Below are 27,773 nucleotides of genomic sequence, written 5' to 3'. Positions count from 1 at the left end.
TAACTTTGGCTCAGAAAGGGGTAAATTATGCTGCCACAAAAGTCTTTGGTCACTTACCTAATAGCATCAAAAGTCTGGCCGATAGCCATATAGCATTTAAAAGGAAATCAAAAGAATTTATGAATGGCAACTCCTTCTATTTATTAAATGAATTTTTGGATATAGTAAGTGGGTAATTTCCCCACCCCCACCCAATAAATTAAGTGCCATGTAATATTTTGTGTAGTGTAATATCTTGTACAGACACCTGTTTTTAACCTGATACATTCCACATCATTACGAAGTGTCGCATTCATGATCTATGGAACAAGTGCTAATCTAATCTAATCTAATCAGACTCCTTATGATCTTGAATAGCTCAAAGTTCTACGATTTTTGAACTATTTCATACACACATTGCTCACATCATCAGATCCTCCATCTGTCAGTGTATAGAAATTCACTATTAATGGGAGATTTCTAAAATACAACGTAAATCACTTACCTAAACATGGATTACTAACCTTAACCTAGACAACTGATCACTTTCTATTTATAGGAAGAGTAATTGCATTTAGCATTTTGCCCACATCGTCATGCTTCCACCACATCAAGGCGAAAATTGTTGTCAATTAAATAGCAGTCCTGTAACATAGCAAAAGAATCTGTGATTGTTGTAGTACAGCTTGTTGAGAATCTACTACAGCCAGATGGGAATCTTTTTGAATCTATAGTGCGAACATATCTTTCTGAATTCGTCATAGGACCTACAGTTTCGATGTATGAAATGAAAATTCTGTTACAGGAACCACTAGTACTCCTCCAACTGCGCCACACTGACCGCGCCTCTGTATAAATTATTATAGCACATTTTCCTACACAAATGCTATTATAATTCATCATAAATAATTCAGAAATCCCTTGGAAACGTTTGATGTCTTGTCAGTCGTTTAAGTACACTGAGATGTGGAACATTCACAGTCCAAACCAAAAGTTCTACTCTGTCATGTTTATAACTATTTGCAATACTTGTACGCTCAAGACGTTCACACTGCATCTGTGAAGCCGTAAACCGAAACCTTAGAAAAGTGGCTACATGGACTGTGGTTGCTTTAGGTTACATAGTAACTACTGTCAAAAAAATTGAAAGTACAATTCTTTCTTTATGGCGTAAAATAGAGAAGTTAATTTGCATCATCTGTAGACGTTACAGTCCATCAAGTGCAGATGCATATGGGATGCTGTCAAGTACACCATTCCCCTGTCACATCTTGAATATAAATCAAGCCGTTCAATTTCATAGCTGTAGCGACTCTAAGTCAGTTGACAGCAATTGCTGAGGATCTGTCAGCTCAATGCATACATTTATCAAGCCATTTGCTTGACAGTTATTGAGTGTGTGAGAGAGAGATTGTGGTGATATAGTGTTCCGTTTTGTTCTTATTAACGACGTTCGTGCAGTGTATGTTGCAGTTCCAGCGTCAAACGTTGATACCTTGCATCTGTCTGTAGCTACCAAGAGGTTCGCTTTTTACTACGCTGGCTAGTGATATGTGTATCGATAGTAGTCAGTTTTTTGTAAGTATAACTGGTAACAAAATGTGAAAATCTGGTCGATTACCATAGACGTTGGTTAAGACCAAAACATGTTTCAAAAAACTGTATAGTTGGGAGGAAGTACCGCCCTCGAAATTATACATTAAACAGCTTATAATCGCCTGAATACTATATCGCTTTCTGTTTAAGGGAGGGATGACTGGAGTTTAATGTATAGCTAAACATTTGAAATTTTCATATTATACCAAGCTAAAAGCTTTCACAATGCTTCTGCTAAGCTGCAAATCTTGAAAAGTAGTCACGTTACTCAGAAATCCTAACGTACTGTGGAGTGAGTCTTGTATCACTGCTGGTCGTTCCTTTCCCTACTCCACTCGATAATGAAGCAATAGGAGAATGATTGTGTGTCTTTGTGCATTAGCTGTTCTCTCTCAATTAACTTTAAAGCATCCAATTGTCGTGAAGCTGCACAGTATGCACGCTGCTATATGGATTGCCATGGAGAGACTCAATGTCTAATGGACATATCTTAAACCACTCTTCGATTATGTTATGGAGTATGTGTTAGAACATAAAGTTCGTGTTCCTGACTTCTGATCGGCATGCAGAACAGTTTCGTGACGCCACCACATGAGAAAAATATGAGTATGATGTCGGATTTACAACTGGACTGACCAGTTCACAGCAAATAAAATGCTGTTTTAACAGTAGGTACTAATGTAATTATTTTGGGACTATATTTGCTATTTTCAACGCAAAATTCGTTGTTGTCGGTACAATGACTGTTGTAAAAAGCATAAGAGGAGAGAGACTTTACACTTCTCTTGTATATATGCACTATAAATTATACAGGAGTTGTAGTAGTTACTCCTTACTTCACATAAGCACCCATGTTGAGTGAGTCACATCTGCATTCACCTGAAATTCTTTAGAAAATCCTGCAGAAACATTTTATGTCTGTGCTGACACTGGTATCTGTTAAAAATATGTGTGGAACTCTCAGTTTCCTAGTTATTACGGTTTTGACTCTGTAGCAGAAATAGGAACACATTAAAGTAATAATTCAATGGATAATACCGACTCACTTTAGCACTACGTCTACTAAATTCCACCTGTTCTGCCGACTGTGATGCTCTCCTAGAAATATAGTTCACTGACAGCCATTCTCTACCTTTTCGCGGCTATTAAGAACTCTTTCTGAATCACTGAAAAAAAAACGCAACTACCAAAACAGAATCCATAGGAAATTTCGTTAACACATGTTGTGATGCACTGTCCCTGGAAACCTATCAAATGCTAGTGCCATACAGGATCGACAAGTAATATGTCCAGCAGCACAGCTTGTGGCTAGATAAACTGCATGTGCTGTTTTTGCCTTAGATTGTGTACTAGGGTAGGTGATGTGTATTGCCTAACTGATGTATCATCAGAAAAATCTGATGTGTGATTCACTTAATTGCAGAAGGTTATTTATTCTGTTGCCTATAGTGGTACAAGCGGTGGCTAGTGGCAGTGGCTGCCCATTTAGCTCAGTCCTGCTTTTGAATTTGGAATATGTTGGCAGGACAATTGTGCTACTGTAGCGGTAGATAGAATTGGACGAGATAGTTATGCTTTGTGTCCAACAGGAGGCACTTGGTCTTACAGCTAGTACATTTGATTGTTTTGTGTGTCGACATGCTGGCCGCAGTGTTACAGACTTACAGATTCTTACAATGTAGTTGTTTTTCAGTGTCTATATTTACCATGTTTTTTACGGTTATGATTCGATTTTAAATAATTATAAACGTTTATAATTCTCAAATGTGTATGATACATGGCTGTTGCATATAAGAATGATGCTTTAGTAAGCCAAGTGGTGTTGTAAGCCATGACTATAGCTTCCATCATAGCTCTTCATCTTCCTACATACAAATTTTTCTTGTGAAATTTACATGCATAGTACATGAACCTATATTTTTCTTCACCTTCAAAGTCATTTGCATAAACTCCCTCAGAATATTAGTGTGGATCATCTGACTTTTTTGTACATCCTTGTAGGATGTATGTATCTGTTATGTCTCTAGGTACATATAAATGTACATTTTACATTTCTTCACTCTTTGAACAACGGCTGTGACTGTAGTATACTCGAAAATATACTAATAGTGGTGATTGGAACCAATACTTTGAATTATGAATTTCCTGCCATTTTATGTTAGCAGACTTGTTACTACCTGCAGGGTGAAAAGCTTAAGACTCAGGGTCTGAGGGGCAGTTGAGGTGCTAGACCCTGTGAGATTGCCAATCTCCAGTACTGTACCAACTGAGCAGCGAGCTAGGTGCTGTGGGTGCAACGGTGATGTCTGTTGACATGTGATCATTGGGCAGTGGGGGCACTTGACAGCTGATGACCCACTGGTGCTCTCCAACTGCTAGCAATGGTGTGGATCAATCTGGCTCTTACAATTAGCATGTTACCATAGATAAGGTGGCGGCAGTGGTGGGATGGTGGTAAGGATTTCATGACCAGACTGGCTCAATTTTGCTAAAGCAGAAAGGGGCTCTCCTGGCCTGATGTTTGTTTACATTAACATGCAGTTGTTACCATTCTGTTCCCAGCATAGGTGGACTTAAACTCAGGACGAGTTAGATTCAAACTTAGGATGACAGAGGGGTAGGGGGAAATTGTTTAAAATTAATACAGCAGGACTTTATTTTGTGGGAGGCGGTATGTGACAGCCGGGAAAAATCGGTATGCATCTTGAATTGGTTTGTACTCATATTTCATCACATGTAGCTAGATGATCTTACACACCACCAAGTACTTCTCATTGAATGCAATAAAACTTCTGTAGAAGTAAATAATGTGTTCTGACCACATCATAGACTTTACACAACTTATCCCAAATATACTTAGCAGTTAACTGTCCACCTATGCCGACCAACAGTTTTTTACTGTGTGACAAAATGAAATGTTTCTTTGTGGCATTAAGCAAGGTTTCCACGGGTATGAATTACTTCCCAAGTGTGACGGAAGTTCGAGTCCTCCCTTGGGCATGGATGTGTGTGTTTGTCCTTAGGATAATTTAGGTTACGTTGTGTGTGAGCTTAGTGACTGATGACCTTAGCAGTTAAGTCCTATAAGATTTCACAAACATTTGAACATTTTTGAACTTCCGAGTGAATGCCCCAGTTACAACTCACATAGGTCAACCTACATGTGGAAACATTCTACTTGTACATTGTCATGCCAGCTTATGTGTAAGTTATGTAAACTAAAAAGTGTTTAACTTTATTGCGCAAAGTTGTTTCGCCACCATGAACAATGAGCTTCAAAAATTGCTGCTAGGCGGATCAGTTCTCTTTTTGCTTTTGTTTGTGTGACACCACAGATCTTGATTCACTTATCTATGTACCTGAATAGTTACTGCCACTGCAAGATGTATCCCTGGTTTACCCTTCAACTAAGTAAATAAATACTTTGTAAAGTGCCAAACGTTTTTAGACTGTGTGATAGGAATCTAACATTCAGCAATTACTTATAATAACTTGTTTATAATAAGGTAAAGCAGCATCATTTGCTCCGCAAAAGAGATTTAACAACTCTTGGCCCTAATTAAAGTCTTGTGTGAATAGAATAGTATTTCCATTAGCACAAACACTGATTTTTCTGCATAGGAATACAAAATTTGGTTATAAAATTACTGCAATGGGTTACGATAACATTATATTTAGAGTACGTATGACCTATCACAAGCTTGATTAATTGTGAAATTAGAAGCAAAGCACAACTGTTGAGACAGAAAACTTTATTTCCTATGCATGTATTGCACATAGCATCCAATACTTGATGCAAAATTTTACAATTAGTGCTCTTTGGAATGAGATAAATGTATTGCAGAGACAATAAAACATTTCCAGTTGACAGATATTGCAACATTACTGGTAACTAAATTGAGTTGGCTCATCACTTTACATACATGTTTTAGACTTTTGTATAGAGTCAGACACATGGCTCAAAATGAATACAGAAGATATTTTATGCATTCAGCAGACAGCTCCCTTATTAGCATACTGGTTCTCCCCAAATGATTCCTGCAACATGCTCATTTCCATACTGTACTGTTCAGTTGGAAGAGCCCATATGGAACTGCTGTGCCTCGTTCATGTCCGTGGGTAGCAAGTGCTGTGCATTGTGGGAGGTGACTGCTGCTCTCTGGCGTTGCTGCAGATTTATGTATAACCTTCCAACCGACCACAAGCTGTTCTTTGTAGCCCATTTTCTCTCATGATCGATACAGACTGAAAGACTGCTGGAAATTTAAGCATCAAATTGTCCACCACATGCTGTCTGGCATAACATCCCACGAGATGGGTCCTCATAATAGTCCCCAAAATTGTGATGGTGTGTTGTTACCAATCCCTTCTTCAAATATGCATTGTCTAAATTATTGTTCTAGAGTCTTTGCTGGAGGTGCTTGTAAAATGTAACTGACGATGTGAAGGTAACTGGAGAGGTTTTACAGTAAGGGTACAAATTTCTGTGTATCAACCACAATACCACCACACTGCTAAGTGAGTCTGGCCATTTGAAATCAAGCCTCCAGGCGGTCTGGTTGAAAAGTAGGCGATTTAATTACAGGATGTGAATGAAACATCACTTCTCCAAAGCTGTGACCATAAAGTGCATGAAAAGTATGTCCAGGAACTACAGCAGACAACTCGATGTAGCAGCACGCTGTGGAAGCAAGACCAGGGTACACGACACATGGCTCAACTGGTACAGCACAGCTTTGTGACATTAACAGATTCATCTGCTACTGTCTTGGGAGAACAGAACAGTACATTTACAAGGCCATCATATGGATCAAAGTATGTAATCGAAATAATACTCCAATGGTCTATAGCACCAACAGCAACGAACTGGCGTTCACTGGGCGAAGGTTGCTGATACATGTATTGTTCGTGTGCATGACCGCCGTTAGCAGCATTGTCTGTACACTGCATCGTGACACCATTTTGATGTTTTAGTGCCATCTGATTAAGGTCAAAAGGCACGAGAAATCTCGGCGGAGCGTTCGCGGTCGCACTATTCTGCAGCAGTCATTGGAAAAATGAATGTTAATGTAGTGAATCGATTGTAGAATAAGCACTTGAGTGTCACACAAATCCATAATGGATGGACGAATTGCTGCACAGAAACGGTGTCAGCAATGTAGGTAATCCATAGCAGACTCATGTGGAATGAAGCTGCAACTCGGTATACACTGTGAATACTATTGTATTGCTATTAAACGAAACAAAACACACATGAGCATCTAATCACAAGGCAGTCCCAGGCCAGACTGCTTTAACACTGAAGGTTATACATCATCTGTATCGATACTGTTTCGTTGTTCAGTTGTATCCTGCTACAGTGAAGTTTCCACACACTACTGAATGAAATAAAACGTGAGGACTATGCTCAGATATAAAATTTTCTGGGAATGCCATATGCTGGTGTCGAACATCTACTGTACAAACAAATACTCTAAAATAGGACACAAAAATGCGGCAAACTATACCACCAAGAAACGGCCTTTTAGTTACTCTTCGATTTTTGCAGGCAGCATTTATTATTTTCATACCAAATTTAATGAATTTATATTTATGCTATCATTAAAAAATCTGATAAAATTAAAAGATGGTTGTACTGCTATTCTGAATCGCCCTCTGCTGAAACAAAGTGCTTCGAGGATAATTTCGCACTTCCTTAGCTATGGTCGTCAATTACATATGTTTAGCGGTTCCAATTGTACATTTCTTTTGGCCGATTTGTCTTTATGACAGTCTCCTTTCCGACACTGACATCTTCACACTGGAATTGAACACACAAATCTTCTTCACGTTTGAGAACAACTTCTGGCAGTTGGCAAGTACTTGCAGCAAGATGTGAGAAACTGATTCCACAAACCTGTGGAAGCTACTTCTGCAAGTTGGCTAAACTTGGGAGAAGTCACAACAAGGGCCCATCCACATGCAAGGATCTGTCAGCGCAGATATCTGTGCAAACAGCTGTGCATGCAACAGAGCACTGTAAATGTGGTATGTTCACACGACACGAGTTCCACTCTACTGCTCGCCCGCCATCTCTCGGTGTAGAAAAGAAATTTCAGTGGCAGGCGACTACATTGTTGTACAGTAATCTCAAGCTTTATTTCATTTATTGATAAATGAAGGAAATTCTAATATGGCCTATGTTCGTAGCTTGTGTTGCATTAAAAACTGTGAGAAGCAGAAACACGTATCAAAATGGTCTACATACTGGCTGCTTAAGCTAAGGCAGTTTTTGCACAAAAACTTCACGAGTTGCTGACATAGCAGTTTGTCGATGGATTTAAAAGTGTAGTATTCTACTTTGACGCTCATAAGTCCTAGTATAATGCGAAAAAGGTTATATGAGGAGAACAATTTCTCCACATGAGAGGCTGACAGTTATGATAACAATCGTGGCAAAAGAAGATACAAGTATCTAGAATTTGCTGCTGCAGTTTCGTAAAAAAAACATTGAGTGAAATCATAACCAACACATGTGAGCTATTTACGCTCTCCTGAACGATGCTTTCATGAAGGCAAGTTAAGTACTGTACAGGTACTTCAATGCTGACAAGGTACAGATAATATTTTTACAGTTTGGAATGTGTCTGAGACTATATTCTTAAAAGTTACGTATGTGGCCAATGAGCTGTAATTTCATTTGTTACTATTGCGAGATTTTCAGTTAGTTCCCTGCTTGAAGTATACTAGCAACTTTTGCACCACAGTATAAAATTCCGTTCTAAACTCTAGAAAGTAATTTATAGTACATCTGGAAAATTTTACTGCTTGTATTGTGGTAGTGAATTCTACACTTTACCACTGAATCACTCTTGATTTGAACCACTCATAATATTAGGAAGTAAAAGAAATATAAATAACTGTGTTCCTGAAGGCACTGTTGCGATATCTTCCATTATCATTTGGACACGATATTTTGACCACACTCTTCTTTAGAACAAATAGGGTTCAATTCTTTTTGCAACACTGTCACACTTCACATTAGATTATGGCATAGGATAGTACTGAGTGGAAGTATGCTATCAGTTCCGTCACACCAGATCGCATAGATTTCGTTACTTTGCTTAGCTGTTTGCGGGAAACAATCCCCCTTTTCTTTAAATTAACTACCGTTTTCGTATTTGCCACAGTGTCAACTGTTCGTAATTTCTCTGTTAAATCACTATGAGCAGTTGCATTCTTATTACTCGTATTACGGGCTCTTAATTTTCCACGTACATGTATGAGTCATGTACAGTACATGTCGATAAATTTGGCACCGAAATATCTAGAATACTCACATGTATCTATTTTAAAAATCACTATGTACACACAGATGAGAAACGTCAGACTGAACAAACAGCTGACTAAACACGTTTTGCGCGCCAGATTTGCGGCGAGATCCTATTCAAATGATTCATCTTGTCAACCTGCCTATGTATTGACCTTCTGAGGACACATATTTAACATTGACAATACTAGAAATATTGATGAGCAGTATTGATGGACCTCAAAATATTTTCTGTATTATCAATACGTACTGAATGCGTGAGGTCAAATATTGATGGTTTGACAATATTCTCCATTCAGATGTCGACAGCGCTTCAGGAACCAGACACGCAGCGTAAGTGTGCAGTGTTTATTTTTCCAATTCGTCAGTGTGTATATCATGTCTCAGATTCAATTTTTAAGGAGTCTTTTAACAAGGATAATCATTGGATATGACCACTTTAGAATGGTTAACGGAGTATTCTCTATGACTCTGTTCACTTTATTAACTTGAAAATATAGTACGCATTGTTGCTATACGGTATTTTTGAAAAACACAAACGAAAAACAAAACGATGTTAATTGCTTGAACAGTGTGTGGTCGCTTAAGTACATTGAAGGTTTGAAAAACAAGTATTCTCAATAAATATTGAATGTGTGCAGGCCCCTTAACACTGTCCCAGTGAGCTCAATACTAAACTGGAGAGACTATTCAGAGACGTCTTTGCCTGGAAAACCGCGATGCTCTTTCGTGTTGTCACCATATTGCAGTAGGAGAGTAGTACTTCTTTTTGTTCCTCTGTACTTTAAAGTGATTCTGTTTCTTTTTTTTTTAACAAACATGATCAAGAGTTATGTTGCTTATGGATACAGTAATTGATGGACAACAGGAGGCGGTATTCAGTTCCACCTGTAAGTTGCATATTCAATATATGGCAAAGGAAATAGTGTTCAAGGAATTCAAATACTGTAAAAAGATATCTAAAATGTTTTCAGTTTTCTCACTTGCGCCTAGAACTTTTAAAGAAGTAGGTGCAAGCACTATGAAGGGAATACTAGACTCCATCGAAACATAGCGTCGTTTGTAGATCTCATTTAGAAAAAACAGCTGCATGTTTCGACCAGCACCTGATAGACAGTTGCTGAAGGAAAACCATACATCAAGTTTATTCAGTGTTCCAGGCCACTTCCAAGTGAAAATCACTCAGAGAAGTTAACTTGTTATGAATAAACCATCAGTTTCTGAAGTAAAACCATGTATTTGACTAGCAACAAGGATAAACATTGATGTTATTGTATCTTTCTGAATTTTTAGTTGCTAATAATTGTTGATGATGGATACTTTCAATTTAATTGCAGGAAATGAATGAGATACAAGTGACAATACATTTTGTGAATCCTATGGCAATCATGACAAGTGTAATGCAAGTGCTCAGACTGATGTCTCTCACAGAATTGTGGCCCTCAGGAAAAAAGTGAGACGATTTCAGATGAAACTGAAGCGGTCTGTGGGTGTGTGTGTGTGGGGGGGGGGGGGGGGGAGGGAGACCGTGGAAACAATGGTAGAACTGATTACATTACTGAAAAAAAGAAACTGTGTAAATGACAACCTGGAAAGTGTTCTCCATGAACATTTTAATGGCTTTCCTTTAGACTTTATTGTACCCAATGAAATACAGTAGCGTAAAAGAAGCAAACAGGTGATACAGTGAACTAACCAAACAATTTACCCTCACTCTGCATGTCTATTCCCCTAGATCACATAGATTCAGAAGCTCTATTTCTTTTGCCTCATACCAGTATTCTTCACGGTTGGGTGCCATGTGTAATTTGTAAACTTGACTATCTATGAGAGGTTTTCAACTATGCATAATACCATTGGCTAAAGATATCGTAAAGAATGTTCACTTATTTTTGATAGTATGCAGAGTAGTAAGCAGATTATGTGGAACAACAAAACAGTGTGTGCAGGCTATGTTGATTTGGGCAAGATTGTGAATACGGATGCAGATGAACTGGCTACTGAAGCTTTAGTTTTTCATGCAGTGAGATATTGAAGAGCTTAAGTGTCCAATTGCATATTTCTTTATGAATAAACTGTCATCAGGTTAATGACAAAATTATGAGAGTTTCCACATGAAACCGTGTTCTGTAGTCGTTCTTGTGAGGTCAGTGATATGTGATTCTGCTGTTGTTAACATTCAGACACTGAAGAGTATTGGGTACCCACTGAATCTGGAAAATTTTGCCCCTTACTTCAAGCATGCTGCCAGTGAAAGTAATGCTCATGCAACTCTTGATACATGTCATGTGCTGAAACTAGTTTGTAATGCTTTAACTGAAAAGAAAATTATTAACTGTGAAGTTGCAGATGTGAAGTAGAACTTTATTTTGAAGGTACAATATCTGCAAGAGTGTGAATCCTTATAATTTGCCAGTTCACATGTGAATTTCTATAGTAAGAAAATGAATGTCTCTTGCAGCCCAGACAATGAGTTCCAGTGTTGCTGATTTCCATGAATTTCTAGAGTTCTCAGCTTCGAAATTTCAGGACACCTCTGCCACTGTAGAATTCATCAGAAGTATTGACAAACTGTTTGATGTGTGCAACTCTAGGAATGTTCATGCTAAGGGCTTTAAACAACCGTTGGGAACCGTAAATGTAAGTTATTTGACTGAATTTCTTTGTTGTGCAGAAAACATCCTTTAAGCACTAAGGATTGACAGTGTGTGTGCATTAGTATATCCGCAAACATTTGTGCTGGGATTTTTGAAGTGCATGAAAGGTGTTGGAATTTTCTGTTTCAGGACACTCAACCTGTGAAGTATTTTTTAACATAAAAAGTCTCACAAGATCATCGAGGGCTCCGCTCTTCTTGCATCAGATCTAGGTTTCATTGCAATAATAATCCCATGACATTACAGTTCCAGTCTGCTCTGAGAACAATGGTGCTCAAGGACAGTATTACTGCAGGTGGCAAGAGTAATGTACATGACATGGAGAATGTGAGCTCCTCCAGTGCTCATGAAGTGATGTGCCATAAGCAGCAAAGTGATTAGATCACTGATGATAGTAAATATACTACACTCCTGGAAATTGAAATAAGAACAGCGTGAATTCATTGTCCCAGGAAGGGGAAACTTTATTGACACATTCCTGGGGTCAGATACATCACATGATCACACTGACAGAACCACAGGCACATAGACACAGGCAACAGAGCATGCACAATGTCGGCACTAGTACAGTGTATATCCACCTTTCGCAGCAATGCAGGCTGCTATTCTCCCATGCAGACGATCGTAGAGATGCTGGATGTAGTCCTGTGGAACGGCTTGCCATGCCATTTCCACCTGGCGCCTCAGTTGGACCAGCGTTCGTGCTGGACGTGCAGACCGCGTGAGACGACGCTTCATCCAGTCCCAAACATGCTCAGTGGGGGACAGATCCGGAGATCTTGCTGGCCAGGGTAGTTGACTTACACCTTCTAGAGCACGTTGGGTGGCACGGGATACGTGCGGACGTGCATTGTCCTGTTGGAACAGCAAGTTCCCTTCCCGGTCTAGGAATGGTAGAACGATGGGTTCGATGACGGTTTGGATGTACCGTGCACTATTCAGTGTCCCCTCGACGATCACCAGAGGTGTACGGCCAGTGTAGGAGATCGCTCCCCACACCATGATGCCGGGTGTTGGCCCTGTGTGCACGGCGCCAAACACGCATACGACCATCATTGGCACCAAGGCAGAAGCGACTCTCATCGCTGAAGACGACACGTCTCCATTCGTCCCTCCATCCATGCCTGACGCGACACCACTGGAGGCGGGCTGCACGATGTTGGGGCGTGAGCGGAAGACGGCCTAACGGTGTGCGGGACCGTAGCCCAGCTTCATGGTGACGGTTGCGAATGGTCCTCGCCGATACCCCAGGAGCAACAGTGTCCCTAATTTGCTGGGAAGTGGCAGTGCGGTCCCCTACGGCACTGCGTAGGATGCTACGGTCTTGGCGTGCATCCGTGCGTCGCTGCGGTCCGGTCCCAGGTCGACGGGCACGTGCACCTTCCGCCGACCACTGGCGACAACATCGATGTACTGTGGAGACCTCACGCCCCACGTGTTGAGCAATTCGGCGGTACGTCCACCCGGCCTCCCGCATGCCCACTATATGCCCTCGCTCAAAGTCCGTCAACTGCACATACGGTCTACGGTCACGCTGTCGCGGCATACTACCAATGTTAAAGACTGCGATGGAGCTCCGTATGCCACAGCAAACTGGCTGACACTGACGGCGGCGGTGCACAAATGCTGCGCAGCTAGCGCCATTCGACGGCCAACACCGCGGTTCCTGGTGTGTCCGCTGTGCCGTGCGTGTCATCATTGCTTGTACAGCTCTCTCGCAGTGTCCGGAGCAAGTATGGTGTGTCTGACACACCGGTGTCAATATGTTCTTTTTTCCATTTCCAGGAGTGTAGTTACTTTGAGGCTTTTGATTCAACAGTACTCAGTGAATGTCATGAGAATATTATTTATTAAGTATCAGGAAATGTTTTGAGAAATATTATGTTAATGTTAAGATGTGCTGAGTGAAAAGAACTTATTACTGCTCCCCCCATGTGCCAAACTCCTATGGCAAATCCAGCTGCCTTTGCTGTGAAGGCTGACAAAGGGGTTTGCTTAACCCATCTGAAGCAGTGTTTAAAATAGTGCAGCATACATAAAAAAGCTTTTGTTCTGCTCTGGTGAGATATACTCAAATCATGTTTATGGGAGGGTGATTAATTCTGTTTGTTGTTCTTTGGTGAACAAGTCAATGCACTTGGCTAAGCACATATGCTAGTCTCTGCCATTGATTTTTTGAGAAGCATAATTTGTCTGCAGAAGTATGTACATTACATATCTAAACAGCAGACTAATTGTGAAATTGATCTTGCAAGGAAGGGTTAGAAGCTACAAGGCAATAGCTAACACTGGACTAAAAACCAAACACATACAGTATACATATTTTTTTCCTAAGCAGCATTTGACACCTTCCCCCAGTTTAACATGATGAGTGTGACGTAACAGCTTTGCTTTGAGTAGTAGTTTTTCCAGTTTAGTACACTGGGTAACACTTGTTCGAGGTTAGAATAAGAGGAGATGGCACTACTCGTGCTGAGCAGCTGTCGATTGAAGGTAGGGTACCATCTTATTGAGCCCAGGAAGTTTCTCGGTTAAATACTGTGTGGCACTTGCCTCCTTAGCACTGATACGTTTAATAGCCAGTCATTTCTGAGTATGTATTTTGATAAAGCATTAGTGCAATACAGTATGAATACACACTCGACACCAAGTGTTATAGACACAACAGTATCGAGATAGTGGCTTCACTTTCAAGGCTTAGGGGCACCTACCCCTTAACTGAGTTCACATGCACAACGGAAGTGTCGCCACAGCTAGTGGCATATTCCAGTTGCATTGCAATTATGTGTGTGAACTCTCAGTTTTTAGTGTCGCTACTTAAAAGACGTAACTTTCCTCTAGCCACAAAGAGTTCAGCTTGGTTGTATTGTGTTGCGCCCCTTTTCTACCACCACTGCTCCCTGGTGGTGGTATTTCGAAACACAAGCAATCTGTCACAGTTATCGTGGAGCTATTGCCGCTATATTCGAATAGATCTCAGGATCTTTTCATTTTATTACAAAAAAAGTGAAAGCAATGGTCGACAAGTACACTTTCACAGCTTCTGAAACTAGAAGAAAAGCAACCTATGTTTGATTTTCTGCATTAGTGTGTGTGACATTTGTCTGAATGTTATTTCTTTTAGTAATGTGTGATTCCCCTGATTTATCCCTGAGTGAAATCTATTTTCGGATCCAACATTTGGGTTTCGTCTTCCTTGTATTTAACTCTTGACACAGTTGTAAGGCAATAATCTGCACTACAACATTCATACCCATCCATATGGTTTCAATTGATGCTGTATTGCAGGCTGTGCAACTGCATAGAATTTGTGGCCACCACAATATTGACCATATACCATATATAACATCTATGGTCTATGATATCGACCGTCGATTCAACAGGGGCCATATTTATTTTTGCATATTTAGCTATTTTGTATTATAGTTTGAAATACGCAATGATGCACTGAAAATGTATCACAGACACGTCACCCATATCATTAAGTGTCAATTAATAATGCATTAACAGTGTAAGCTTTCAAGAGGTGGTATGGTCACCGAGACTACAAGAGTTGTCATATGAATAGGCTGTAGCATAATGGATAAGGCAGTGGGTTATGGAGGTCAAGGATGTGTATTCACATCCCTCAGCATGCTAATAATTTATTTTTTTAAATAGTCTTCACGGTTTTGCCGCAGAGAGAGCTTGAAGAGTCACATTGTTTATCTTGTTAGTGTTGTTAACACATACTGTGCCTTTCCTTTAAATATAATACCAGTATTTCTGCAATGTTTGGTATTATTTTACAGTTCCATCTGATTAGAGAACAAAAGATGAAACAGAATATTTTGCTGTTTATTTGCGAACAGGTGGTTATTTCCGAGTGTGTTCTTAGGCAGAAACCTAACAGGACGGACTAAATTGCTGCAAGTGAATATTCTTCCTTGTTACACACATTTTGCTGTGTAGTTCACAGTGCGTGGTTACGCGGGAACCTAAGAGGACAGCGTAAACCTCTGCAAGTGAAAGGAGCAGCAATAAATTTCCCATGCTTCTTTCCGAAAAGTATTTGGCTCTTTTATTTCCGAATGTTTAGCTACTTCCACATGTATGGTTAGACAGTAACCTCAGACGATTGTTGAAACTGTTTAAATGGCTGTGAGTAAAACGATGAGCAATGATAGTCATATTCTTCCTTCTCACAAATATTTCGTGGGTAACAATCATCCCACAAGTTCTCCTTCAAACCAATGGCACTTCTGATTGATGTATTTCTGCCGATAAGGACACATGTGAGCTGTTAAACTATCAGTACACTGGACGAGGCAGCTAATGTTGACGTGCGTGCTGATGGGATATACGACGTCATGAGAGACAGCTCCGTCGACACACGGCACAAGCTGAGTGACGCGATTTTGCCATCTCGGTGCAAACCATACAGTTCGTTGATAAAAATGCTGTAGAATTCATATAATACTTCTATAAAAACGAACATTTGCTTTCCTCACTCTATGCTAGTCATTTTTTTCTGTGTGGTACACACAAATAAAATTTTAATATTCCATGAAAGTGTTACAGGACAAAAATTGAAGATCCATATCATTCAGGAAAGAAGTCAGCTTATATAAGTTCACCAAATCAAACACACTCACTCTTGACAGAGAATGCACTTATACTTTCATAACATCAAATATTACAGAAATTATTTCTATTATTTTCATTTGAGAAACCCACAACAATTTAGAAAATACTAAGTTGGGAAAAAAAATTGGAAGTAGCAGGACAATAAACCCTCACTCATTCAAATGCCTGCATAATGACGCTCTCCTTCAACTGACGACACTATGCTGTGAGCCACCCACAATTTGTTTCTGTTTCTTTACTTTCGTCTCCGAAATGTTGACAATTATATTATAAATAACAATAAGAACGATACTTTTCTTGAATCTGAAATGGATCATTGTCTTAAAACAGCTTACTTTCATTACACGTGAATTTTAACGCCATAGTACTAAGTACGAAAATCTGGTACTTAGAACAGGATACATGTAATGTATAACTATAAACCCATTGCATAAGGGGTTCTGCCGAGCACGACAGATACAGTATGGCGTCATGCTTTCTGCATGTTACGTAGCCATGCGAAAGCGGCCCACGTCAAACTCTACGGGAAGTCGATAGCAATGCCTGCTGTCGTCGATATTAAGCGTCAAAATGACGTCACGTTTACTAACGGTTTTGCACTAACCCTGGGACAGTTGGCCAAAAACCGAAACATGCGAAATGTGCAGAAGTGTCACGAGGGTACAACTTATATAAGTGGAATGAGGTTGGAGTCTCCTTAGTCACAAAGACCTCCAAGCTCCGCATCACAGTAAAGACAATTTGAAAACTACTGTGACCGGTCATAATAACTTTGCACGAACGAACCCATTACTATGACCAGTCCAGACTGCTTTTGGCGTCATGGTCCACTGGAACTGGGAGAACTTCTCAACTGATCATGACTGGTTATTACCTCTACTCAAACGAATCCATCGTCGCCTATGGATCATACAGTATTACAGTCCGTTGCAACCACGCGAATGCGTTCAACACAGGCATTCTCCCGGTTTCCGTGATTTGTGACTGGGTGAAAGCTGCTAGAGTTGCGGCCAATGGACGGTTGCAGCCATTTTTGACTGATCAGACGAAATTATACTGTCTACAAAGCCTTTAATAAGCCTCCTCCAAAGAGATCAACAAGCATGTGAAGGGCTTATTGTGTATGGTCTCGTAACATTCTCGTTGAAGATAAGAAGTTATAGGTTCCTGTTAGCCTTTTAAAGGAACTGTATATCTCAAATAAAGCGAAAGTATCTCAGTGAACTTCAACATCACTTCCAAAATGAATAAATTTTTCTCTTCCATACAAGAACCGATACCTGGCGGCCTCATGCTATACTTATTGCTGTAAATGACATGAGCATATTAAGTTGGCTCACTTTAGAGGGGATGTGGCATAGGTAGAAATAAACATGCTACGCTGTTGCACATGTATTAGTGAAATTAAGCTGCACACCAGATTTTGAACCAGTGGACATATTGCGGACACTCCCTACCAACAAAACCAACGATTATTTTTCTTCAGATTAGATAATTTCCAGAATTTGTAATGTTTGGGCATTTAGTGTCTTGTTGTTTATTAACATTGGTACTAATTATTGCGATGTATTATCAATCGGCAACAAAATATGTATTACCGAAATCAAAGAGGCAAGTTGATCAATTTTTTTCTTCATATGCATATAATAGAAATATGTCAAAGAAAAGAGCATCATTATTAGGAAAGTGGTGTCAGGAATATTTACGAACGTCTTCATTTAACATTTTGTATCAATGGTTGTCCAAGAAGTGCCAACCACAAGTCGGAAGCAGAAACTTTCCATCCTCATACTCGATGTTTTTGGGAAGCCTGCAATGTCATTCATTCCTTAATACAGCAGTGAAACACTGGGCTACTTACGTATTTTTTCACGCTTCGCACGAGGCATTTCGAGAATTTTTCATCGTCATGATCAAATATTTACCTTACTATTTGTGTGTGTGTGTGTTTTTTGTCTCTGCCTGTCTTCCGCTGTTGTCGTCTTTTTGTGGCGTGTCTTCTCCATTATGCAGAAAATAAGACACACATACAAATCATCACCTACAATGTTCGTGAAATTTCACAAAGGGCGTGTGCGCGTGCTTCCCTGTACAATGTAGCAGGCACAATAAAGTACCTTAACCTCAAAAAAGACGACACAAAACAGTTGAAAAGAGGCACAACGCGCATACAAACAGGACACAAAATACTTACTCAACTATTTTAACCTGAAAATGAGAATAAATTCTGGAAACGCGTATTGTCAAGCATGAAAAAAATACTTCACTGGTGCACTGTTTCATTTAAAACCAGAAACATTTGCGCAACGCGAAGACAATAGTGGAATAAACTCGCGCTGAAGGTGGTCAGACAACGAAACACGTGAAATATGCGTTCGAGTACACCCATAGGGTTCAGATGGTCGAAACTATTACGAAGGTGCGCAAGCGCAGTAGAAAGAGTTTGAAAACGGTTGCGATAGCTTGACTCGAATGAACCTGGAGACGCACAGTTCACATATAAATGAAAGGACATATTTGGAAACCTCCTTATTGGTCCAATAAGTAACATATTCTGAAAATGCTGTGGCAGGGACTATTTTTCTAAACCTGAGTCTTCGTTAATTCCTAATCAAATGTTTATTCGTCCAATTGATCTTTGGTAGTAATAACTCAGGTATGGCTATCGCCTGTTGTGGAACAACACAACGCGGTATTTTTGAGTGTTGTGTTGGTATACTACGAGTAGTAGGTATGACGTCACTCAGGGCCGTGTGGTTGTCAAGAATTTCCTTAAAGATTAGTTTTTTTGCATCTCTTTTCATCATATGTAGCAATACAGTCGCGTCAGTAAGATTTATGAAACATGGAGGAACAGAGACTGACTAAACTGAAAGAATTGGTGAAGACCAATATTGCATCGTACCCCGATTTTCCGAAGCCGGGAATATTATTCAGGTAATTATCATTTTTATAATTTAGTGAGTCATCAGTTTTCCATAGGTATTTGATTTGGCAAATTAAAATACCCACGTGTTCTCATCTTTGTTTTAGAGACATTTTTTCTGTATTGAAGAACCCAGAGGCGTTCCACGCGCTACAGGAGTTGCTGTCAAGCCGCTTATCAAATTTAAATCCCAAACCTGATGTAATAACAGCTTTAGAGTCAAGAGGTTTCTTGTTTGGTCCAGCATTAGCTCATCAATTGAAACTTCCGTTTGTGCCAATTCGTAAAAGAGGGAAACTTCCCGGAAAATTGCACAGTGTGACTTATTCATTAGAATATGGGAATGTAAGTAACTTCATTTTCAATCCACGTTACAGACCACTTACATAAGCAATGCATTCGGTAAACAAAAGGTTATCATTCTCCAATGTACGTTAAACTGGAATATGTAATTTCTTTGTTCAGACGAATATTGATAACTTTCATTTGTGTGAAGCATTGTGTTCCTCTACTTCATTCTGTAGGATATAAGCCTCCACCCATGTGCCATTCTTGTACTCATAGTGAATTTTTATCACATAAATGTTTATATTGGATTACTATTTTCATTGCCTGACATCACTAAGATTTATCTACAAATTGGTTAACTCTACATATTGCAGGACACAATTGAAATACAGGAGAGCAGCATTGGAAAAGGGCAGAATGTTGTAATTATTGATGATCTATTGGCTACTGGAGGTTAGTAATGAAATAAATGGTCAGGAGGAATGTCCGTTAAGAGTTGTCAGCTTTGACCTTTGATGTAATGTTGATGGCTGCTATGATGTCACTGTTTGGTACATATATTTACTGATTTGTTAGTTGGTGAAGCAAATGAATCTGAAAACAAAACAATGTGGTTGTGGTAACAGACTGATCTTTAGCTTAGCCCAATATCGAGGTTAGTTTGGAAGGTGACAGTTTGATTATTAGTCAAACTTAAAAAAAACCTTGTTGTGGTGACAGACTGATCTCTGCATTAGACCATTGCAAAAAATCTTCACAGGGTGTGCATCTGTTGGGTGATGACATGCACGAGACTGCCAAGTTTTGTGCATTGCCCTTAGAAATGGAAGTGAGAGGTGATCTAATCATTGAGTATCAAATGGCCCCATTGATTCCACTGTGACTGGATAATTTTAACTATAGGAGTCCAATTTTTATCCAGCTGAAAGCTGTTGTCACGATTTATAATCTTATCGGCTAGTAGCATTTCCACCAGTTCTGTAATTACTGAATCCCAAAAACTGTCATTTTGTTTACAGCATTTGTCGCTGGTCCAAGCTGATGACTCCTATCGAATATTCCTATTTATCCAAAATAATAATCTATAATCACCATATATAAAATTGATTTAGTAACTCAAATCATCTCATTTCCAGGTACTCTTGGAGCAGCTTGTTCACTTATTGAGAAGTGTGGTGCAAATGTACTGGAATGCATTGTTGTGATTGAACTTCTAGATTTGAAAGGGAGAGATGGCATACATCATCCTATACATTCCTTAATACAGTTTTAGGCAAATAATATTGTACATTCCATGGCAGCACTTATATTTACATTCCATATACATGGAAGAAGTAATAAGTCCTTAATACATACCAAAAATGTTCAACAGAAGGCTGTGATGTTTTGAAATTGTCGTACTCATTCTATGTTGTATTATTTGATGCAAAACCTCAACTGTTGAATTAAATCCTTCAGTATTAAACTTTGTTTTGAAAACATTTAATACTTGGTACAAATTAAAATATTTATCTAGCAAAAGTAATTTTGTTACAAAATGCATATGTGGCTACCCATATTAGTAATATTGTGAGATTGATATTTTATCACAATTGGAAGTAATATTTTTTATAAGATGACTGGAGAGCAAATAACATTTTTTATTAGTTGTTATAGCTGTAGTTGGAGAGTGAATTGTTGTACAGTGTTCCTGAATACACCAACAACAACTTAAATAGCATATGCCCCTTTTTGCCTGTGAAAGATGTACTTCACTTTATACCAGGACATGCCAGTTGATATTCAAACCTTGATTCTAAACAGTGCTAGGTTTTACTGCTTGTAAGTTGGATCGAGACGTGTGTGCTGTGACTGGGCCCATCTCCAGAATGAAACTCGTTTTCTCTTCTCTACAATTGAGAGCCTGTTTATTAGCTTTACAAGAGTACTTGCTCTTCAGTCTTTCAGCATACTGTTGCCTGTCTCATTTGCTATATATACACTGCAGCTCTGTGCTGCTTTGGGACTTGAATCCAGATTTCTACATTCTCCAATTGATTTTTGTAAATATTCCCAGTGGATAAACTGAAAACTTTAGTTTGTCTCTCGAAATACCTAACAGAGCAGATCTGTTGTCTGGTGTCTTTTGACAGCTAGTGTGGACTGGTCCTACCACTCCTACACCAGTGAGAGTCTGAGATTGTTGGCTCCTGCTGTGTTGCCACTTCCACTGTGCAAGGCATTTTGTTTGCCAAATCTCACGTAAGGAACTACTTCTGTTAACACTTAGGCATTTAGTTTTGCATGACTTATGATGAAAGTAGTTGAAAAAGCAGCACATGGCAGACACTGATATATCAATGTCAGAAATTTACACGAGTTTTGTAGGAGATACATACTTGTAAATTCATATGTGTTAAAAGTTGAATATTGAAGGGGTAGGAGGCGGCGGCAAATGTTGTTCTCTATACCTTTTTTTAAGTCATCAGTCTTCTGATTGGTTTCATGCAGCTTGCCACAAATTCCTCTCCTATGCCAACCTTTTCATCTCAGAGTAGCACTTCAATTATCTGCTGGATGTATTCCAATCTCTGTCTTCTGCTGCAGTTTTTTCACTCAGCTCCCTCTAGGACTGTGGAAGTCATTCCCTGATGTCTTCAACAGATGTCCTGTCATCCTGTCCCTTCTCCTTGTCAGTGTTTCCCACATATTCCTTCCCGCTTTGATTCTGTGCAGAACTTCCTCATTCCTTTCCTTATCAGTGCGCTTAATTTTCAACATTTGTCTGTAGCACCGCATCTCAAATGCTTCAATTTTTCCTGTTTCGGTTTTCCCACAGTCAATATTTCACTACCATACAATGCTGTTCTCCGAATGTATATTCTCAGAAATTTCTTCCTCAAATTAAGGCCTATGTTTGATACTAGTAGACTTCTCTTGGCCAGGAATGATCTTTTTGCCAGTGCTAGGCTGCTTTTGAAGTTCTTCTTGCTACATCCCTCACTGGTTATTTTGTGCTGCTTAGTTAGCAGAATTCCTTAAATTCATCTACTTTGTGACCATCAATACTGATGTTAAGTTTCTTGCTGTTCTCGTTACTGTTACTTCTCATTATTTTTGTCTTTCTTTGGTGTACTCTCAATCCATATACTTTACTCATTAGACTGTACATTCTGTTCAGCGGATCATGTAATTCTTCTTCACTTTCACTCAGGATAGCAATGGCATCAGCAAATCATATCATTGGTATCCTGTACTTTGAATTTTAAGTCCATTCCTTTTACTTCCATTATTGCTTCTGCGATGTACAGATTGAACAGTAGGGGCGAAAGACTTCATCCCTATCTTACTCCCTTTTTAATCCCAGCACTTTGTTCTTGCTCATTCATTTTGTACATATTGTATATATTACTCGTCTCGTCCCTATAGGTTACCCCTATTTTTCCCAGAATTTCGAACCTCTTGCACCAGTTTACATTGTCAAACCCTTTTTTCAGGTCGACAAATCGTATGAACATGTCTTGGATTTTCAGTAATCTTACTTCCATTATCAAGCACAACCTCAAAATTGTCTCTCTGGTGGCTTTAACTTTCCTAAAGCCAAACTGATCTTCATCTAACACAACCTTGGCTTTCTTTTCCATTCTTCTGCATATTATTCTTGCCAGCAACTTTGCATGAGCCGTTAAGTTCTTGCACATGTCATCTCTTGCAGCCTTCATAATTGTGTGGATGACATTTTTCAAAAAGTCAGATAGTATGTCGTCAGACTCTCATATTCTACACACCAACAAGAACAGTCATTTTCTTGCCACTTCCCTCAATGATTTTAGAAATTCTGGTGGAATGTTGTCTATCCGTTCTGAGTTATTTGATCTTAAGGTTCTCCAAAGCTCTCTTAAACTCCGATTTAACACTGGATTCCATGTCTCTTCTGATTTGACTCCTGTTTCTTCTTCTATCACATGAGACAAATCTTCCCCTTGATAGAGGTCTTCAGTGTCCTCTTTCCACGTATCTGCTCCCTCCTCTGCACTTAGCTGTGGAGTTACAATTATGCTCTTAAGGTTATCAGCCTTGGTTTTAATTTCTCTGAAGGCTGTTTTGACTTTCCTATATGCTGACTCAGTCCTTGTGACAGTCATTTCTTTTTCGATTTCTTCACATTTGTCATGCAGCCATTTCATCGTGGCTTCCCTGCACTTCCTGTTTATTTCATTTATCAGAGACTTGTACTTCTGTATTCGTGAATTTCCCTAAATATTTATGTATGTCATTCTTTCATCAATCAGCTGAAGTATTTCTTTTGTTACCCATGGTTTCTTTACAGTTACCTTCTTTCTACCTACATTTTTCTTTCCAACTCCTGTGATTGCCATTTTTAGAGATGTCCATTCCTCTTCAACTGTATTGGCTACTGACCTACTCCTTATTGCTGTATCTGCAAACTTAAAGAATTTCAAGTGTATCTCCTTATTCCTTAGTACTTATAAATGTCAAATGCAATGCAATACTTTGCAAAGATCCATTTCTGAGCAAGGTATTTTTCTGATCAAAGTTAAAAAAGTGTTTCAATGAGTTCTATAGTTTTTTGACATGATGTGGCAAGTTTGAAGCTGCCCCATATGGGATGATTCCACTTTTTTAAAATATATGAATGTAACTATGTTTCTAATTAAAATTAAGAACTTATGTTTGACATGCTTCGGCACTGTTATGTAGTTGTCTATGGCACACTGAGGTTTCAGACATTTAATGTTTTTTTTATAGGAGTTGAAGACTTTAAAACAATTTGCTATTACTGCGGAGAATGGAATGCTATGGTGGCTGCAAGCAGACAGTATATGTAGTGTTGTCACAACTTTGGACATTAAATGTCCAATGCCAGCTAATTTGAATCAGACTACAGCATCTCTGAACTTCTAAGAGTGGTTCATAAGATAATACCAGAAACCTGAATTTCAAGCACATCATGTGAGTCCTTGAACCTAATTACTTTTTTCTCTTCTCAAGCTCAGATAATACTGACTGGAAACCAAACCCTTCCCCACCGAAGCTGAACTGCAGTGCCAGCTGTGTGTGTGTGTGTGTGTGTGTGTGTGTGTGTGTGTGGGTGGGTGGGTGGGTGGGTGGTGTGTGGGCGCACGCACATGCGTGCGTGCGCGCACTTAAAAAAGACGGATGCTTGGACAGCTGGTAACAATCAAAATATAATTTGATCTTTTCCATCGAAACATAGTAACGCTGTTAAATAAGAAAAATGAGCTTCTCATTTCACAATAGGAAATGGAAAAAACAAAAAAATATTTTCTGATGATGTGTTATAGATAACAGAACACCATTATGAATGTGCAGAAACTGAGAAACTAGACAGATGTGCATGGATGGGAGAATGGGTGTGTACATAAAAAATGGAATAAGATCCAGTATAATATAAGGAAACAGAGAGTTGCTGCATACACAAAAATTGGAATAATGTCCTTGGCCGTAGGCTAAAATGAGTATGGCATTGAAAAGTTCGTAGAGTTGTGCTTCAGTATTAAAATAGGAAACAACACAGCAACTCTTAGAGAATACGGGTGACAACAGCACTTACGAGTACTAGTAAAATTTAGCAGAAATAACTAGTTAGTGTATGGGGATTCTAGTACTGGTTTAATCTTGGATAGTACTCAAGGGCCCTAGAGTTACTGATGACCTGCTTTCATTTGTTCCTCATGGAAACATTCACAACAAGAGTAGGGTGATATACCAGAACAGCAGTTAATAATTAATTTGTAGACCTGTCTTTTGTGAAACATGTGAGCCCACAATAAATGGTTTGTTTGTCAATGATGGGCAATAAATAATCCCCACAAATATTGTTTAAATAAGGAGAAAAGCACAGTTCCATAGAATCATAATTGTAGAATTGGTCACACAATTCAGAGAGAATATATTGGATGAACAATGGGAAGACATTTCTTGACTACAAAATATCATTACATTATGAATATAGTTTAATTTTACAATGTGTAGTGGACAGCTTCGGCAGAAGCCAAGAGAGAGGACATTTAACATTTGTGATCAAAGTATGTTTTGTGAGGAAGAGAGAGATTTATTTAATTTGGAGGACTAGCTCTAATCAGAAACTCTTTCCAATCCAACTGCGTTCTCCCCAACTCTTGGCTATTTTACGATAATGGAAATGTCACACATTGTCAGACACGCAGCAGAAAGTCGTTATGTCAGATGTAGTCAGAGTGGCTCTGAAAGTGCTACACGTAGGCCCCTATGCTACAAGCAGATATCTTTAGAACATCTTTACAGTTACTTGCCAGTGCATAATACTTTTTAAACTTCTACAAACAGAAAAAGATTGAAAGTGCAGCATACTCACCTGTTAGCAATTACTTTTAACACATTGAGTGCCAGCTCATGAGAAGACAAGTTCTGGGCTTTAATTCAGTGCTGTACTGATGTCCTAGTAGCAAAATCATGAAACCAGTAATTGGTTCCAAAGAATTACCATGTCATCCAACTTCACTAGAATTCTCTGGTGAAGTTTCACACAACAAAATAAATCACTCTACAGTTCTGTATGTGGCATGTATGACTGTTATAATCAGTAATACAACTAAGTTTTTGTGTTCTCTGCGCACCACTATCACAAGCTACTGCAGTGTTTTCTAACTTGACATTTACAATTTATGTTGTAACTGCAGCTCAAGTAGAATATAGAAAGAGACAGCTCAAGTAGAATATAGAAAGAGACAGTTGCAAAGGTTCACAGGCATCATTGCCATGTAACGTGTCTGCACTTAAAACAGGATGATCACATGCAATGAAGTCTGCATTAGCATACAGCGATGTGGCAGTGTAACTACTTAATATTCTACTCAAAATAAATTTTTGAGCAAACTGCTTCCACGCAGATACCTGCATAATCATCAAACATAAGTCGCATTAACTACAAATGGTTCAAATGGCTCTGAGCACTATGGGACGTAACTTCTGTGGTCATCAGTCCCCTAGAACTTAGAACTACTTAAACCTAACTAACCTAAGGACTTCACACACATCCATGCCCGAGGCAGGATTCGAACCTGCGACCGTAGCAGTCCCGCGGTTCCGGACTGCCATTAACTATAGATTGATATAATTTCATATAGAATCTTCTTAGCTTTTGTTCACTTGTAGTCACTTGTGCTGTCCAAAGATAACATTTGATCACAGCCAGACGATGAAATGTAAATATCGGAAGTCTTCTCTCCATGCTTCTCATTGCTATCATGCATAACCCATCAATGTTAGTATTCCCATTATGAATGCCATTGAAAAGCATAGGATTAATCTGTTGCAATTAAATTTGATTTTTATCTGATCCTGCTGTATTACAGTGTGTGCATGTGTGATACAGGATAGGTCAAGAGTATTAAAATTCAGTCAGATGATTTAGAGTGAATCCATAGTGAAGAGATCCTCAAGTATCTCAATGTTTATCAGAGCAGCAACTTCAGTTAGGATTTTTAGCACTGATTACTGTTATCTTCAGTGGTTTGACTGGTTTGATGTAGCTCTCCATGCAAGTGTATCCTGAGCAAGTCTCTTCACCTTCACTATGTATGGACTTAATTCATTAGGTAATCCATTACACTGCAATACCTATTTCTTTTCCACTATACAGTTATTGAGTGAGAAATTGCTGTTATGCACGAGATTGTGTAGGTTTTTGGGTTATTTTCTTACAATCTTGGTAAGCACGTACTGAGCTCATTTTTTACAAGGATTTTCTGTCAGTAGGATATGGTTTTTAACTGGTTTTATCATTCTTGTGTTGTGGGTATGGATGCTTACATTTGTATTCCCTCTAGATTATCTTTGCTGAAAGATACAGTTGTTTTATATATAAGTATGGATAAGTAGTAAGTAAAGGTTAGGTGCCTTTTACCATTAAGTGATCCTTATTGCCTGTTTTGAAAAGCAAGCTCTTATTGTTTCCTAAATATTTGAGCTTCCCCATACTATTACCTCATTATATAATGTGTGCAAAAGCTGTTTGTCTGCATACTGTGATAGCTGCTTCATAGTGCATAAGACTGAGCTTTGTTCTGAGTCACTCTTAAAGTGTTGACCCATATTTACATTTGACTGTGATCATGTTTCCTTCATAACTTTTACTAAGTTTATTCTGAGGTGTGGCAGAATTACTTTCGTTGTAAATGCTTGGAAGGAGCTAAGTAAAAAATAATACAAGGCAACACTGATCCTAAAGCATTTAATACATTTTGACAATTTCCCCCTTAATGTATACAAACACGAATATATGGAGGAGAAACATTGCCAGCAAAAATCTTGCAAAGTTCTTGACAGACTTACTTCAGATTTTTACACAACACTCTAATAAATGTTTGGAGGGGCACAAGTTACATAG

General features: G+C 39.0%; 1 protein-coding gene across 1 annotated transcript; it reads left to right on the top strand.

Moving 5' to 3' along the window:
- Window positions 1-18,310: 18,310 nt before the first annotated feature.
- LOC126272849 (adenine phosphoribosyltransferase-like) lies at window positions 18,311-20,867 on the top strand. The gene is made up of 4 exons (XM_049976061.1): window positions 18,311-19,104; window positions 19,201-19,438; window positions 19,756-19,834; window positions 20,518-20,867. Exons 1-4 carry the CDS (start codon window positions 19,013-19,015, stop codon window positions 20,652-20,654), a joined length of 546 nt encoding a protein of 181 aa, XP_049832018.1. The 5' UTR covers window positions 18,311-19,012; the 3' UTR covers window positions 20,655-20,867.
- The last annotated feature ends 6,906 nt before the right edge of the window (window positions 20,868-27,773 follow it).

Source organism: Schistocerca gregaria, chromosome 5 (assembly GCF_023897955.1).
Source record: "Schistocerca gregaria isolate iqSchGreg1 chromosome 5, iqSchGreg1.2, whole genome shotgun sequence".
In the NCBI taxonomy this organism is placed as follows: Eukaryota; Metazoa; Arthropoda; class Insecta; order Orthoptera; family Acrididae; genus Schistocerca; species Schistocerca gregaria.
This window is presented reverse-complemented; position numbering and strand designations above follow the sequence as displayed.

Bases quoted from the DNA above. Each gene is read 5' to 3' on its own strand.
- LOC126272849 (XM_049976061.1), top strand. From the start codon at position 19,013: ATGGAGGAACAGAGACTGACTAAACTGAAAGAATTGGTGAAGACCAAT. The intron at 19,105-19,200 runs GTAATTATCATT...TCTTTGTTTTAG, and splicing joins AAGCCGGGAATATTATTCAG to AGACATTTTTTCTGTATTGA. The intron at 19,835-20,517 runs GTTAGTAATGAA...TCTCATTTCCAG, and splicing joins TGATCTATTGGCTACTGGAG to GTACTCTTGGAGCAGCTTGT.